The 17,265-nt window shown below is 38.0% G+C and overlaps 1 protein-coding gene across 6 annotated transcripts in view; it reads right to left on the bottom strand.

Moving 5' to 3' along the window:
* Positions 1-16,339, bottom strand: part of anks1ab (ankyrin repeat and sterile alpha motif domain containing 1Ab) — a 31,624-nt gene extending 15,285 nt beyond the window's left edge. For all 6 annotated transcript variants that reach the window (XM_051896850.1, XM_051896853.1, XM_051896847.1 and 3 more), the window contains exons 1-3: positions 15,836-16,339; positions 5,653-5,719; positions 266-381 (exon numbers count right to left, since the gene is read on the bottom strand). In XM_051896850.1, coding sequence (XP_051752810.1) covers positions 266-381; positions 5,653-5,719; positions 15,836-16,120 — 468 coding nt within the window. In that variant the 5' untranslated portion in view covers positions 16,121-16,339. The remainder of the gene's footprint in view (positions 1-265; positions 382-5,652; positions 5,720-15,835) is intronic.
* Positions 16,340-17,265: the final 926 nt, after the last annotated feature.

The raw sequence follows: 17,265 nt of genomic DNA, 5'->3' as shown, positions 1-17,265 counted from the left end.
GTTTAAATTATAAAAACAGATTTTTTTTTATAGCAATTAAATATCACAGAATTCAAATCAAATTAAAAAACACATACATTGGATCTACATTGAGGATAAAACAAAACAGATTTTCCTCACTTGGAAAAAAATATTAATCCATGAATGACGGTGTTCAGTGGACTGAATCATATTTTGGGCTTTAGTATATCGGATATATATAAACTCACCACATCCCTGACCAACCTGCTGTGTCAATCAATCCCCACACACAAAAGTCACTCACCATGTAGCGCAGGTCATCGAAGCCATTGAGCACCAGTTTGCTCTCGTACTGAGGAAAGCCCACATGTTCCAGCCACTCCCCCACCGATTGCTCCAGCACACGGCTCCCAGCTGCATCTGCCGACAAAGGATGACGTTTGAGCAGTGAAAAACCATTTAGCCTGTAGCAACGGCACTCGGAGGCCGAGATGTGGCACTGCCACATCATCTTTGGCCAGCAGAGCTGAGGGCAGCAGCAGCAACAGCAAGGCAGTGTCCAGGCTTGAGCGACGGGCCTCCGCTAGACGCAGGGCCCCAGATATATAGACTAAACTAGTAATGGAGATTCCTCCACAAGCCCTCACTGCGTTGGAGATGAGGACCAAGGCTGAATGGGTTATGGAGGTAGACCTTGGCAGGTAGTCCTTTAAAGAAGAGCGTCAAGTCAGTTAATTGGTACAATTTGGCGTTGCTCTTCAAAAAGAGGGCAAGCAAACGAAACGGCGTCTACACAGCTTTTCTGTATCTGATTCAAACATTCACACCAAGGGTCATCAGCACGTTGCTCCGACAGGAAGATCATAAAAGTTCAAAAACAGCTTTTGGCTTGCACCAAAATCTACAAGAAGCTACTAGGAAGTTGCAGGAACTTTACCAACATGCTCTTCCCTTACACGTCAAAACATTCCTACACGATGCAAGGCATGATAAAACAGACTTGTCCTTAAAATTGGAAGCAAAATCCTTTAGCAAAGAACTAAGAACAGTTGGAGAGTAAGAATAATGCCAGTGAGTTTGTCTACAACAGAATCATGGACCCTCAAGCCAAGCAGCTCAACTCATTGATCAGCAGTCCACCACAATGCCAGTTCTTCAACACCAGAAGCCTTGCGTGACGCCAGCTCGTCCTCATGGCACATTTTCCCATTCCTCCCTTCCCGTTGTTGAGTTGTTGAGCTCGAGGAACCCCTCCCACCATCAGAAAGTAGCCGGTTTGACCACTTCCCCAAGCAGTCCCTGATTAGGTAGTGCTCTGTCACGGTAATCCAAGTACTCCTGGTCCTTCCGAGCTTAGACGCACCTCGCCGGGCTAACATACCAGAACGAAACACACCATCAAAACGAGGTAAAGCCAAGCCTTTATCCAGTGGAAACAATGGGTAAGAAAGCTCCGTTGACGGCTCGGTCCCTCTTCCTGCAGCCCAGCCCACTTGCTCTGGTCGCTTCGTTCCTTTAGAAGACGTTCCTTCTGCCCCTTATCACGATAATGCAAGGACTGCTGGTCCCTCCGAGCTTAGGGCTAACATACCAGAATGGAGCACACCATCAAAGCGAGGTACAGCCAAGCCTTGATCCAATGGAAATAAAGTGACCTCCCACAATGGACGGATAACCCCATTAGTAAGCCCCGTTGACGGCACGGTCCCTCTTGTTGCAGCCCAGCCCCCTGCTCTGGTTGCTCCGTTCCTCTAGCAGACGTTCCTAAGGGTCTTGCGCTCGGGGGCAAGGATTGCTGCATCCCTGATCCAGGAACGCTCAGTCACAGAAGCAGCTGCATTCGGCACTCACAAAGCAAAACATCCAGATGACATAGTGCTCCTCCAGAAAGCCATCGGTAGCGCATCGCCTGCACGGTTGCAACTGGTAATCACCTTAAAGACATCTTCTTATGCATTCAGTTTAGCTGTGTATCACATCCACTCACTGTATCCAGCTCTCTTTCTTCTTTGACTTGATTTTTACTCCTCATTGAAAGAGTCTGCAGGGCTGCCATACGCCGTCTGATGCCGAGACCCGCTGCACGGCATATACGCTCTGTTCGTTCCCAAACCCCCCTCCCTGCCGTCTCTATGCCTCTTTTTCTGTATCTGTCTCACATACACACACACACACACTCTCTCTCTCTGTGGCGATCAATCCCCCCACCCCCTTTTCTCTGTCTCACTCTCTCTCTCTCTGCCCCTCTATCTATTCCCCGCTCCCCGTACTGATTAAAATTGCACGCAGGCTCTCTGATCTTGCTGGTGCAGAAAGGACACCATCAGAAAAAGGAACAAGAGACAAACCCAAACCACACACTACTGTGCCAGGATCAGACAGAGGGGGGAAAAAACCCCGTACAGGTTCCTCTAACCCCACACCCCACAACCCCATCCCTATCCCCTCCGCACTTAAGTGCTTCCAGTGCCTCTGCACTCTCTCTATGAAAAATTAAATCGCAGCCAAGCCACATACCACGGTAAATCATCAGAGGAATTAAATTCATGAATGTGTCACTGTACCGGAGAGGAGAGGAGGGCTGCACGTTAAACGTTAAGTCAGCGAAATGCACCGTGCACATGCTGCACTTAACGTAATCCCACCTGTGCCCACATTCATATCGGACACATCCGAGTCCAATCGCCAGAATTCAGGTTTGCCAGATGTGATTAAACAGTAGCGTTCGTGTCTCACATGTAGACGATGCCGACCGCATTTTCCATAGCGTGATGTGGTCTAATTCAGTGTCACACATGAGTGCTGCTTCATGCATGCATGTAGGGCATTATCTGCATGCAGCTGAGAGCAGGGGAATCATACAAACTGTCAGCCTGCCAGAGCGTTATTCATATCCATACAGACACTGAATAAGGCTTAAGATGTAAAGTACATCCTAACATCTGCATGCTCAAAAGGACGCTCATTTCTAAAGGAGGAACATTCATTCATTTATCTAAATGACAAGCAAAATGAGGAAAAACACTGACAATTTGGCAAAAAGGAGCTAAACAATAATAGCAATGGCGCTATACTGAATTTCAACATGGTATTATCATGGTTTCTTAGATATGCTATTTTTTTTTTACATGTGCCATAGTAGTACACTGCAAAAAGTGCTTTTCTTACATAGATTTTCTCATCTCATTTCCAGTCCAAATTTCTAAAAATTCTTCAAGCAAAATAATCTGCCAATGGAGTAAGCAAAATAATCTTGTTTTCGGTTTGAAATAAGATTATTTTGCTTACCCCATTGGCAGATTATTTTGCTTGTTTTAAGCAAAAACTTAATTTTGACTTTTTTTTTTTTTTTTTTTCTGAAAACAAGAATTTTTACTTATCTAGAACATGCTTCTTGATTTAAGAATTTTTAGATATTTGGACTAGAAACAAGACAAAAACTCTAATTTTTTCCAGTGTTTATATTACATTTACATGTATTTATTCAGCAGATGCTTTTATCCAACGTGAGCAAAATAAGGAAAAACACTAGCAATTTAGCAAAAAGGAGCAAATCATTTTAAGCAAAGCCAGCATTTTTCGACTTGGACCATGGCACAATAGCAATAAAATGGATGTCGATGTACCATCAAAAGCTATATTATATCAAAAACATATATAATGATTCTACCATAGTACGTCTTATGGTAATACCATAAGACGTACTAAATTTACAAAAAAAATTTAATAATAAATGTATTCATATTTATTTTATATTTCTTGCAAAATAACACATTTTCCAATCTCTGTTCTCTAACTCCAATATTACATTCCTCCTCTTAAGAGCTCTCAACTTTTCCAATACATTTTGACTTTAAAAAATGGCCTATTGTGACACTGTAAAAATTTGAGAATTGATCAAATTATGTATTTCAGAAAACACTGGCATTTTCTTCACTAACAGCAGCAAACAACTCAACGAGCGTCTTGTTACGTGAAAATTTAAGGATACTGTCTCACAGAACAATAGTGCTGTCTGTTCCTTTAAGGTGATTCTCTGCTGTACAATTTCTAAAGAATTGTACCTCTTCTAGAAAAGTCCATTAAAATATAGTGCTGTCGCTCCATATATAGCAACTACCTTGGGAGGCTCAACTCAAAAAGAAAAGTCCTAATTACTGAATATCGGTGAGATGGCCACAGTAAATGGTCATCTCATCTCTTTAAAGTAGGCCCTCTGCGCCAATTGTGTACCGGAGGGTGTCTGTGTCGAATATGAGGTACAAAAATATCAGACCAAATTGGGGTGAAAAGTGAGACCATGTGGTTGAGAAAGAAAACTGCTGGTAGTTAAAGACGCTAATGAAATAGTTCTGACTCAAGGGATGATTCAGCCAAAGCAAAGCTTTGTGAAAAAAACCCTTTGTGGGCTTTCACAGACTACTGTGTTTAGACATATACAATGAACAAAATGATACGATTGATTATAATCAGGCTGTCAGTATATATTAAAATCACAATTAATCTCATGTTTTTGCCTTTAACGTTTTCATTTGCCTCTAAAAATCTATATCTTTCCTTCAAAAAAGCATGGTTCCTCTCTTAAGGAAAGAAAAAAAGTAATATGCAAAACACAAAAAATACATTGCTTCTAAAGGCTTTCTCAGCAACTTTAGTACCATTGCTTTGTTAGGGTGTGTTCACACTTTTTGTTTCTATTGGTTCTCTTGGTCTGGACCAAAAAAGAAAATGATACATTTAGTCCTGGTTCACTTAGCATTCACACTGTCATTTTTAGCAATAAACCTAAAGATACAAAAAAAAAAAAAAAAAAAAAAAGAGGCTTTTATGACATATTTTGCAAAGGAACTTGTTGAACATCCAGAACAATGCTGTGTGCAGATATATACAGTATACTGTATGTGCGTATATACAGTATGATGGTATATGATGGAGCTGACAACTCGTGAAGAGCTCATATAATGTGTGAAATGGAGTCAAAACTGCAGCAGGAATTTCTCCGTCACACACACAAACAAAGTTGTGCTGCGAGGTTCTGATGCCTGTACCGAACTGTACAGGGCAACATCATGACTAGACGAGAAAAAACAGGTATGCTTGGGCATTCTGCCCTTTTTAGGGTCGCATCATTGTAACATCACGTCCTGTTTTTTTTTTTTTTTATATGGTTACATGTTGTTCATATTTCAGTCAAACTGCACTAGAGTTCATTTGAAAGCGGACTGAGACCCATCTTTTCAGGGGCCTCGGTCCACTTGTTCTGATGGCAGCACTCACACTTGTTCAAATGACCTGCACTAACAGAGCAATCGTTTTAATCGAACCAAACATGCCAAGTGTGAACACACCCTTAGTTTATAGCTGATATTTCATACTTGTTGAGGTTTGATATCATTCAATTCTGCCATACAAAGGATTCTCCAAAGAAAACATCCGCAACAACAGTTGCAGACAAACAGTTCAGGACGAGTTCCATGGTATGAAGTTAGTTAGTTCACTCAAAAATGAAAATCCTGTCATTATTTACTGACCCTCATGTAGTTTCAAACCTGCATGACCAGTGCTGTTATTCTTAACTAAATCGAAAACTAAAACTGTCAAAAAAAATTTTCTTTAATTAAAATAAAGCTGATATAAAGCAAATATATATTGTGTCATATCTCATCACTCATGTGCAGCTCTCATATTTACCTTCCAATACAGGTTGATTCTCCTTGGAGATCTCGATGCCGGTAATTAGAGTCATGATCCTTTCAATCTACAATACAACATCAAGAAAAGAAGAGTTATAAAATGCAGTTAAATATTTAATTTTACTGTAATCTGCCATGACAGGTTACTCTCTTCATTGGACTTTGTTATAACTGATTTTTATTCATAATTCATATGTTTTGTTGGCCAAAACAACTGTATCTGAATGCAAAAGATCTGAAATGTAGAAGATTGAGTAGTTTTTCATTTCTCCTAGATAGTAAAAAAAAAAAAAAAAAAAGACAGATAGTGGAAAAACTCACACCCGGTGTTGGTCCTGAATCAGTCAGAACCATAAATGTGACCCTAGACCACAAAACCAGTCATAAGGGTCAATTTTTTGAAATTGAGCTTTCCGTTGATGTATAGTTTGTCAGGATAGGACAATATTTTGCCGAGATACAACTATTTGAAAAGCTGGAATCTGAGGGTGCAAAAAAAAAAAAAAAAAAAAAAATCAAAATATTGAGAAAATCACCTTTAAAGTTGTCCAAATGAAGTCCTTAGCAATGCATATCCACTCACAAAAATAGATTTTTGATATATTTACGGTAGGAAATTTACAAAATATCTTCATGGAACATGATCTTTACTTAATATCCTAATGATTTTTAGCATAAAAGAAAAATCGATAATTTTGACCCATACAATGTATTGTTGGCTATTGCTACAAATATACCCATGCAACGTAAGACTGGCTTTGTGGTCCAGGGTCACAAATGTTCACATTAAAACAAATCAAAAGGAAGTCACAAAAAAATAATAATAAAAAAATAACCCAATCACCCTCTGCAATATACCAAAACCACACCGACTAGAGAAACAAACTGAAAGCACATTTATAAGAATGCTTTTGCTTCCGAGTAAAAGCTTGAAGATTACTCTCCAATCAATAGACTTTTAGGAGGAGCCTGAAATAGAAAAACGTTGGTTTTTGATGTAATATTTAAAGTCTGGCAAACTCATCTGCTGTGCGCTTGTGGCATCAACATGCTGGCAAGCCCCTAGATTCATTTAGCAGTCAGATGCCACGGTCCACGTGCTAGATCCCCTCTAGCCATACAGGCCTTTGCATTTCCCACTCTCAAGTAACCTACATACTGTACTGACTTACTTCTGTACACTTCCCATGTCTATCCATTATAGAATGCACAATGCATCATCACACCATTCCATGGCGCACATCCCAGAATCCCTCAGCTGCCTGTGCGCATTCCAGTCTTCATCTCCTCATGTGTGTTCGGAAGTACAGACATTTTACAGATCACATTAAGGGAAGAGGTACTCAGCTCTATATAAAGATAAATATTGGTGGATTGGCAATGTATGACATTTATACTAAAACTATAGGCTTAACATAAAAAGAAACTTGATTTACCCTATTAATGCAAAGTCCTGATTTATATTCTGCACAATTCATGCTATTCCAAAGTAAAACTAATCAATTTCCAACAGATAAAATCAAGTCCTACCCGGCTCATTTGGAAATGCATAGCATGTGCAAATCAATTTTACTTTCATAATATCTTGTTCTTCACGTTGATAAGATGGATTAACATGGATAATTAAAAGGTTAGGTTCACCCAAAAATGAAAATTCTGTCATCATTTACTCACCCTCATGTCGTTCTAAACCAGTAAGACTTTCGTTCATCTTCAGAACACAAATGAAGATATCTGAATGAAATCCAAAAGCTTTCTCTCCCTGCATTGACAGCTAAGCAACTGACGCTTCAGAAAGTTCACAAAGAGATCGTAAAACTAATCCATATGAATTGAGCGGTTTAGTCCAAATTTTCTGAAGAGACTCGATCGCTTTATATGATGAACAGATTGAATTTAGGCTTTTATTCACATATAAACATTGATCAGCGAACATGAACAGAAGCTCAAATTATGCTTGACACGCAAGAACAGACCTCATTGGTTCTGGCAGAACATCAAACGTGCTGCGTAACACGAGAATGGACCTCATTGGTTCTTGCGGAAGCTCAAACGTGCTGTGTAACATGAGAATGAACCTCATTGGTTCTTGCGGAAGCTCAAACGTGCTGCGTAACACGAGAATGAACCTCATTGGTTCTTGCGGAAGCTCAAATGTGTGGCGTAACACGAGAATGGACCTCATTGGTTCTTGAGGAAGCTCAAATGTGTGGCGTAACACGAGAATGAACCTCATTGGTTCTCGCATGTCAAGCAAACATGCTTGAGCTTCCGTTTACCTGATGATGAACGGTGTGATGACCAACTGATGTGGGAGTTGATGAATGTTTATATGTGAATAAAAGCCTAAATTAAATCTGTTCATCATATAAAGTGATTGAGTCTCTTCAGGAAATTTTGGACTAAATCGCTCAATTCATTGGGTTAGTTTTACGATCTCTTAATGAACTTATTGAAGCATTAAAGTGGTAGTTGCGTAGGATGTCAATGGAGGGACAGAAAGCTCTCAGATTTCATTAAAATATCTTCATTCAGCATTGGTTTTGTTACAAAAAAAAAGAGTTTGCAAATATTTTACATTTTTGTTTCAGTGTTGTAAACCTCTACAGCGACTGATTTTAAAATAAAATAAAATATTTCAAAAATAAACAAAATAAAATATTCTACATGGTAACACTTTATAATAAGGTCTCATTTGTTAACATTAACTAATGTATTAGTAATAGTAATATTTTTCCATCATTTATTAATCTTTGTTAATATTAGTTAAAATTATAAATGTTCATTGTTTGTTCATGTTAGTTCACAGTGCATTAACTAATGTTAACTAATACAACATTTGATTTTAAAAATGTATTAATAAATGTTGAAATTAACATGAACTAAGATTAATAAAAGCTTTAGAAGCATTGTTAACAAATTAAGTGTTACCTTTTACATTACATTTTTTAAAGGAATACAACTACAAAAATGTCCTTATTTCAACAACGACTGAACCATAGACTTCAGTTGTACGTTGATTTCTGTCAATGCATTTTATTATTTGCTCTGTGGGGCAAGTCTGTAGTAATCAGCAGCATGATGCCACAGATTTTTAACCCAGAATATTCCTTTAACATCTTTTCCATTACAAACATATAGTGTATGAAGGACTTGAGCGTTCGTATATTATCTAAAAATGCACAGATTCTTGGAAATGTGTAGAAGTTTGTTTTTGAGGAATTCACTGAAGTGTAGTCTCATGAAATTGGAGAGAGAGACGGAGAGAGAGAGAGACAGCGACGTAGCAGGAGAGTTATTGCGGTCGTAGCCTCAAGCCATGGAGTTCCAAAAGCAGTTCATGAAAGGCGAGCATTTTCATTCTGCAGAGACAGCAATAAGGAACATCACACAATGTCCAACCTAATGAGTGAATATGTAGAAGCCAGCAGCTTGAGAAAATGTGAAGTAGGGGGGTAATAAAGATTTCATACAGCTCTACCTCGTCCCATGTGCCAGAGGAGTAACAAGATTACAGGCTTCAGAGACCGGAGTGATGGCCAAACCTCGCTGACACCACAGAGGAACTCTGATTAAAGCAAAGCCATAAGATCAGGATATGATCACCACCACAGTCTCATTCTGAAAACCACATATATGCACTTTGCAATTTATACCAATCAGTAAATGCAACTGTGCAACTGTTATGCAGCGCATTCTGTAATACTTCAAACTGGATAAAAGAGCAGAATTTTGTAAAAGCCATAAAACACATATCTTGTTATATTTTGAAAGTCCATGCATATCAGAAAATAAAAAGTATATTCTAATTAAACATTATTTTACACCCACGAAATGAGAATAGCACAAAAAAAGCCTTTGTATACTATATTGAAACTATGGTTGTCAGTCATTTTTTTATTGAATTAATTACATTATATGTTTATTCATTAATTAAATAAATCACGTTTACATCAATATTTGCTGATAAGCAAATAAAATAAAATAAAGCATTTACATAAATGTGAAAGTTTTACCTAGTTTAAGGTTTCTGCATTACTGAAAGAGTTTCAATACAGGTCAGCAATGTAAAATACAAATGTGCTGTTCTAATTTTGTGAATGTAAAATTGGGCTAAAACAGTTAATAAATCATAAGTATGGACAAGACATCAATATATAACAAGACATTGCATATTATTGTTTTATGAATAATAGAGGTAAATTATTTACTGGGTAGTATTTTTATTTCAATCTGCCATCTTCGGTAAAAATCACCAAGCTGTGGGGTTCAAGAAGACACATGCTTAAAGGGTTAGTTCACCTAAAAATGAAAATTCTGTCATTAATTACTCACCCTCATGTCAACTGACGATTAATATTTTTTATGGAATATATTAATAAATGATTTATCCGTGCACATTTTTTTAAAAAATCCATGTGCCCGCCTAAACTTTAATTTAATCAAAATAACTTCCCCTCCCTCTTGCAGTGACATCTCTTCTCTGATGACGTGTTTACTGGCGTGAGGGCGGGGCAACCTGTCACTCACATGAGATCCGCCAACAGCAGACTACAACCATCCAATCAAATCCAATCAAGTCCCACCCTACATTTTTTCTTCTTCCAGAAGCCATTTCACTCGGATATACATCACAATAGGGAAGAAAAGACTATCACAACTTTCATTTATGCTGACTATTTTGGTAATAATTAACTACACGTTTTACTGTTAACCTCTTTACATGCATTTGCTCCATGTGTACTCCTAACTGCATTCTTGTACTCACATCTCATGCAAATGCCAACAAAAATTGATTTTAGAAAAAATAAGGACTGGCCAATGCCACTAATTTGCAACAAAGCTCAGTGAACATGCAGGGCCTGTGTGTGGAACGGGCTGTAAAGTCTCAGAAGCTCTCTGACAGGTGAAAGCATTTGCCGCCCACTTCTTTTCCCCTGTGCGCATCTTTCGCTTGCCATCTGAAGATGCGTTTCCCTTGACATCTTCCGTTAGCATATAAATTATGAAGAGACTTATATAGCCATCTTTGGAAAGCATGTTTGACCGCTCACTCAAACACGAAATTATTTTTAAACAGGTTTTCTGCAGAAGTGCTGAAACATTAACACTCTGAGCTATGGGCTGTTTTAGACACACCGTCGGTGTTAAAAATGCAAGGAAGGCTTACTTTACATGCATTTAAATACAACCTATATTGTCAAGAAAATATTTTATTATTGAAAAATGAATTGATTTTCCTAGCATTTTATTATGCGAAAAGTACAACTACGGCAACTTGTTTTAAAATAAAATAAAATTGAGTAGTTTTATCATTTAAACCTCTATGGCACAACTGAATCAATATGAGTTTAATGAATTGAATATTGTGTGTCAAAAGTGGAATTCATTAATTCATCAAAACTTTCTGTTTGCCAATTGCTAGTACAATACCACGATACAGAAATGTAGTACTTTGGCTAATAACGGTGTTAAAATGTGCCATTTTAATTCATATACCATGCTATTTACATTGCAATTCAATGCACGTCAAATACTGGATCCTGCCATGGTACTGGCAAAGGATAACATTTTTTACATCAAAAACATTACACACTTCAGAAGTTGTCCGAGGAATGTTCATTACCGTGACTAACGCACAAATGCTGATACAGCCATTTTGCACGGGATACAGTGTGAGCGTGTGCCAGCATATTGGCTGTGTCCCGCTCGGCTCTGATTTAGCATTAGAGGTTGTTTCGTATTGGTGTGTTAACAGTAAAACCACCTCATCTTCCCAGTCATTTCTCCAAACCCACCCTCTCTCATTTTCAGCCTCCCTCTCTCAAGCTTATAGATGTCATCTATATATAATGGGATGCAGCATCAGTGGACGACTGTGAAACAGGATGTTCTTGAGAACAGGACACTCCACCCTGAGAGCCAAATAGATGATCTGACAGCAGATCCATTAAACTGGTTAAATCTACAGTTTGAATAATGCTCCAGAATCTGATAATATAATTGCTCCCAGTACCACCTGAGTCTAATGTTTCATAAAACTTTGAGTATAGATGTGATTGCCCCTAGTATTCTTCTTTTATTAAAAAAAAAAAAAAAAAAAGAATGTTAAGCAGTGGTATTTTTATAACAAAACGGATAGAGTCTCAATTCTGATCAGATGAGTAACGCAAGTCAAGCATTTGTAAAATACTCGAAATATGCATTCATGTGACTGCACAACTGAATTTAATATTAATGAGCTAAGTTACCATCTTATCTGTGTCTGTTTAGCAATGACCTAGAAACCCTAGCAAGCACCCAGTAAAACAAAGCAATATAAAAATAAATGATGAAAATTAAAAATGAAATACTATAATAGTATATAAACAATATTAAAATAGCACAGTCTCAGGAACTGCACAGGAACAGTCTAGCAATGACTCAGTTAGCCACTGCCTAACAACATCCTAGAAAAATAACTAAAAATACTTAAACAAGCACATTAGCAATGTTCTTGCAATAACCCATAAAACCTTAGCACATCCAAGAGGATTTTAGGAACTAACCACACCCCTTAAAATCACCATGAAATCAAAATGGACAATCTTTGTTTCTTATGGAATATTGCAGTGTTTATTATAAATGATTTATCCGTGTACATCATTATTATTATTTTTTTTATTTCATGTGCCTCGTGATCTTTAATCAGAATAACTTCCCCTCCCTCTTGCAGTGACATCTCTATGGAAGCTTGTTTCCGCCATGAAATAAAAAAATAAGAAAGCTAATTGCGACTTTTAATCTCACAATTCTGTTTTTTTTTCCCTCAGAATTGCGAGATATAAACTCACGATTGTGAGTTTTAAAGTTAGAGTTGCAAATTATAAAGTCAGAATTGTATGATATAAAGTGAGAACTGCGAGTTATGAAGTCAGAATTGCGTGATATAAGGTCAGAATTGTGAGATATAAAATAGGAATTGCAAGATATAAAGTGAGAATTGCGAGTTATGAAGTCAGAATTGCGTGATACAAACTCACAATTCTGAGAAAAAGTTTATATCTCGCAATTTTGACTTTATATCATACAGTTCTGACTTTATTTCACGCAATTCTGACTTTATATCTCACAATTCCGACTTTATATCTCACAATTCTGACTTTATAACTCGCAATTCTGAATTTATATCACGCAATTCTGAATTTATATCACGTAATTTAAGTTTAAATCTCGCACTTCTGAGAAAAAAGTCAGAATTGTGAGATAAAAAGTTGCAATTACCTTTTTTATTTAGTGGTGAAAACAAGCTTCCATACATCTCTTCTCACAACCATCTAATCAATTCCCCACGAACAAAATCAAGCCCCGCCCTATATTTTTCTTGTTCGAGAAGCCTTGTCACACAGATATACATCACAGTTGGTAAGAAAAGACAATCGCAACTTCTGTTTCATGCTGATTTTAACTGTGGGAAAATCCCTGTAACATCCAGGACTGAGTGGGTTATTGCTTTATTTTATTTACTGAAAACACTCATACATTTGCCTAGTCAGATACCATTACAACAGCTGACAGCGTCAATAATCACAATCAGTGATTTAATCAACATGCATGTTTGTCATTGTCCCTGATGTGAACCGCTGATCAGCACAAGGTGTGAATGCAGCGGCTGCACTCATTCGGGCTCTGACTAAAGCTCTGGCGCGAGGGGAGGGGAGCTGTTGTGTGTGCAGCGTGGGCCGACCCCTGGGAAGCTTCCTGAGAAGATGCGGAGTGACAGTTAAGGCCCAATTAGCCCCGTGTGCTGTGGCCAGCATAGAGCAGCAGAAGGACTGATGGGCCCAGCCAAGCGTTCAGCATTCAGCCACTGGCGCTGATACTGTCAAGACTCGCTGCCTCGTCTTCCGCCCTTCCTCCTCAACCTTACGCACTGCTAGATTTTCTTTCCCACCCACAACTAGAGGTGGAGAATGTTACTTTTAAAAGTAACACATTACATTGCTGCACTACCCATAATAAAAGTTCTAAAAATGAAATTTTTTTTACATTGTTGCTTTTATGCAAAGTAACATGACAGTTACTGTTATTTGTCTCTCTCTTAAAAAATTCTGTCATCGTTTACTCACATTTTGTTCTGAACCAGTGTTATTTTGATACTACTATAGCTTTTAATATTTTTTTTAACTAGCTTTTATTTTTATATTTTAATTTTAGTTACAATTTTTTAGTATATGCTTTTGTCATTTTTATTAGTCTTTTTTTTTAAAGGGGTGGTTGATTATGATTTCACTTTTTTTAACATCAGTTAGTGTGTAATGTTGCTGTTTGAGCATAAACAACATCTGCAAAGTTCAATGCAAAGGGAAATATTTTCTTTTACAGAAATCACTTTTTAAGTACTACAACAAAGGGACGGAACGGTCTACAACGAGCTTCTTCCCGGGTTAGTAACATCACAAACCCCAAAATTTACATAAACCCCGCCCCCGAGAACACGTAACAAAGTGGGCAACGCCATGTTTGGCTGCTTTAGAGAAGAAGACGAGTTGTTGTAGTAGAGTGTTGTTGTCATGCCGTCATTTTACCGCGGACTGCTTCACAAACGAGGATAAATTCAACGCTGGATTTGCACAAAAGATTAACATGACGGCACAAGCTAGTCGATGAGTTGAATCAACTCCACAGCAACTACATAAATTTATCCACTAACCATTCAAAAACATCCAGTTTCATTCTAAAAGTTGTAACTTCTTCCTGAGTCTCTCCATCAGTGTCGACTCCGGTTTGAACAATGTAAGGCTGAACACCGTTACTGACAATCCTCATTTTGGCTGCGTGAGATTCTCCAGCTTTGTTGTTGTTGAACAACCAAAGCGCGAGCTGTTAAAGCTCCGCCCTCTTCTGGAAAGGGGGCCGGGAGCAGCAGCTCATTTGCATTTAAAAAACGGTGTGTTTTTGCTCAGACCCAAACAACCAAATTTGACAAGCTATAATAAATGATCTGTGGGGTATTTTGAGCTGAAACTTCACAGACACATTCTGGGGACACCAGAGACTTATAATACATCTTGTAAAAGGGGCATTATAGGTCCTCTTTAAATAGTAATATTTAAGTTTAATTTATTTTCATTTATACAACTTCAAATTTAATTTATTTTATTTCAGTTGGTTGCCAAGGAAACATTTCTTAAATTATTACATGACTATGCTATGGTAAAGGGAGACATTTGAAATGGTAATTTTCAGTAAATAAAAAGTAGTGTCTTTTCCAGAATGCTACCACTATTCTTGGCTAGTTGTATTTTTTTTTTTTTTGGACAAGGCTGACATACTGTACTTTGCATGCAACACCTACACCCCATACTGTATCAGCGTTTTTGTCAATTATAATAGCAGAGATAAAGTTTTATTGCACCACGCTGCTTGCTTCTGTATAGACACTGTGTCACATACACTACATAGGCCTAAGGCACTACATTATGGGGAAGAGAGATATTATATATTGCATTTGCCAGTAAATAAGACTAAATAGAAAACTTACAAACATACATACACTACCATTAAAAAGTTTGGGGTCAGTAAAATATTCTAATGTGTTTTTGAAAGAAGTCTCTTCTGCTCATTAAGGCTATTTTTATTTGATCAAAACACAGTAAATATTGTGAAATATTTAACACAACTGCTTTCTTTTGTAATATATTGTAAAATGTAATTTATTCCTGTGATCAGAGCTGAATTTTCAGCATCATTACTTCAGTGTCACATGATCCTTCAGAAATCATTCTAATATGATGATTTGCTGCTCAAGAAACATTTCTGATTATTATCAATGTTGAAAACAGTTGTGCTGCTTCATAACTTTGTGGAAACATGTGATGCATGATTCTTTGAATGAATAAAAGGTTGAAACAGAAATGTTTTGTAACATCACAAATGTCTTACTGTCACTTTGATCAATTTAATGCATCATTGCAAAAAGAAAAGAAAAAACATACTGACCCCAAACTTTTGAACAGTTGTGTGTTTTAAAAAGTAACTTGGGTACTATAGTGTAAATTCAAAACATAACTGTGCATTACTTGTCAAACGTCACACACAACACTGCTCACGTCTTACATTCTCTCTCATTTGTCCCTCATGAGAGGAAGTCTCATGTTCTCCCTCCTCTGCTCTTTAATCTGTAGTTCATCAGTTCTTACCTCGTCCCATTCAGAGGCAAACGAAGGCATCTGCTCCATTTCCTTCCTCTCATCGGCACAGTTGGACAGGGATTCGCTCCGGCCACCTAGAGGCCCGTCGTCCTCACAATGAGGGGAAGCCAGCAGGTCGGAGTCTGATTTAGAAAGGCTGCATGCCAACTTCAGATGCCCAGGTGGTTTCCTCAAAGCTTGGGGTGATGGCGCGGATGACCCATTGCTCTCGGTCTGGTCCGGACGGGCCGCTTGGGCATTGGTTTGATGAGCGTCCAGTGCGGGATTGGACATTCCGGATTTTCCTGTCTTTAACAGCAAAGCAGGGGTCTGTCTGGGGATCTGGACACAAATCCTCTTTACCTACAATAAGCAGACTATTAGTCCTTGTCCACCTGGTATTACTCAGCGTAAGCCTGTATTATCCATCAAATTAAACTTAAACTTAATAGCCTCCCTGATCTAAAGCAGTACTAACCACTGTAAGCACTCGTGGTACTAGTGTTTTTGAACCAGGGAGGGTGTAGGTGCCTGATCTACATTGTTACAGGGTTCCACCCACAGTTTGTGTTCCTTCACCCTCCCCTTGCCAAGAAACTCCATGGGTTTTTTGAAAGACTCTTTCCTTCCCCTCCCTCCCTGCCTGCCTGTCTGTCTGTTTTACTCACTACCACAGTCACTATAGACGCCCCGTTTCCCTGCAGAAGCTTGCAGCCTAAAACAGCCCTAAAACAATTGATCACAAATCACTCAACAGCATAGATTAAAAGGTGCATTATAGAGCTTGAAATAACAGCTTGAAACAATGAGGTTGGAAGAGTTGTTTAAATAATTAAAAACAATTAAGTTAATTTATTAATAAAATAATTAAATTAAAAATAAATAAACAATTGAAATATATAATAAATCAACTTTTATTACATTTTATTATATTAATTCAATTTAGAACAATATGTTGAAATGGTTCTTTAGGCTTAGGGTCTATTACAAACCCAGCGACGCAAGTGTTCCAGAACAATATCTGTTCAGCCCACATCACCATCTCTAAAGCGAAACCTTGTTAAATGTTAAATTGAGCATGCAAGCACACAATATTTTAAAACACACACCTTTTGCTTTATTTTAAGTTACTCACTTCTTTGTCTCCTGTTGTGGTTGGTTCTCCCAGTCTTCCTTGTCATCACACACTAGCTGACACAGCGATGGCTACTAGATCCAAGGACTGGCCTTATTATAAGTGACAGGCTGGCTAATCAGGTTACTGAGACTCTCACACAGGCTGGTGGGCCTGGCTATTCTCTTTACATGATGCAAGTAGTTGGGTCATTCTCTGAGAAACTTTGATCTAAAATAACAGCACTGTGTTCCAATTATGCCGCTAGAAAATCCAATGCGCATTATACTGAATAGAGTGGGCACAAGTTATTACCATGGTAATG

This window comes from Ctenopharyngodon idella, chromosome 6, assembly GCF_019924925.1.
Source record: "Ctenopharyngodon idella isolate HZGC_01 chromosome 6, HZGC01, whole genome shotgun sequence".
Taxonomy (NCBI): Eukaryota; Metazoa; Chordata; class Actinopteri; order Cypriniformes; family Xenocyprididae; genus Ctenopharyngodon; species Ctenopharyngodon idella.
The sequence above is the reverse complement of the archived record's forward strand: the minus strand, read 5'-3'. Positions and strand labels throughout refer to the sequence as shown.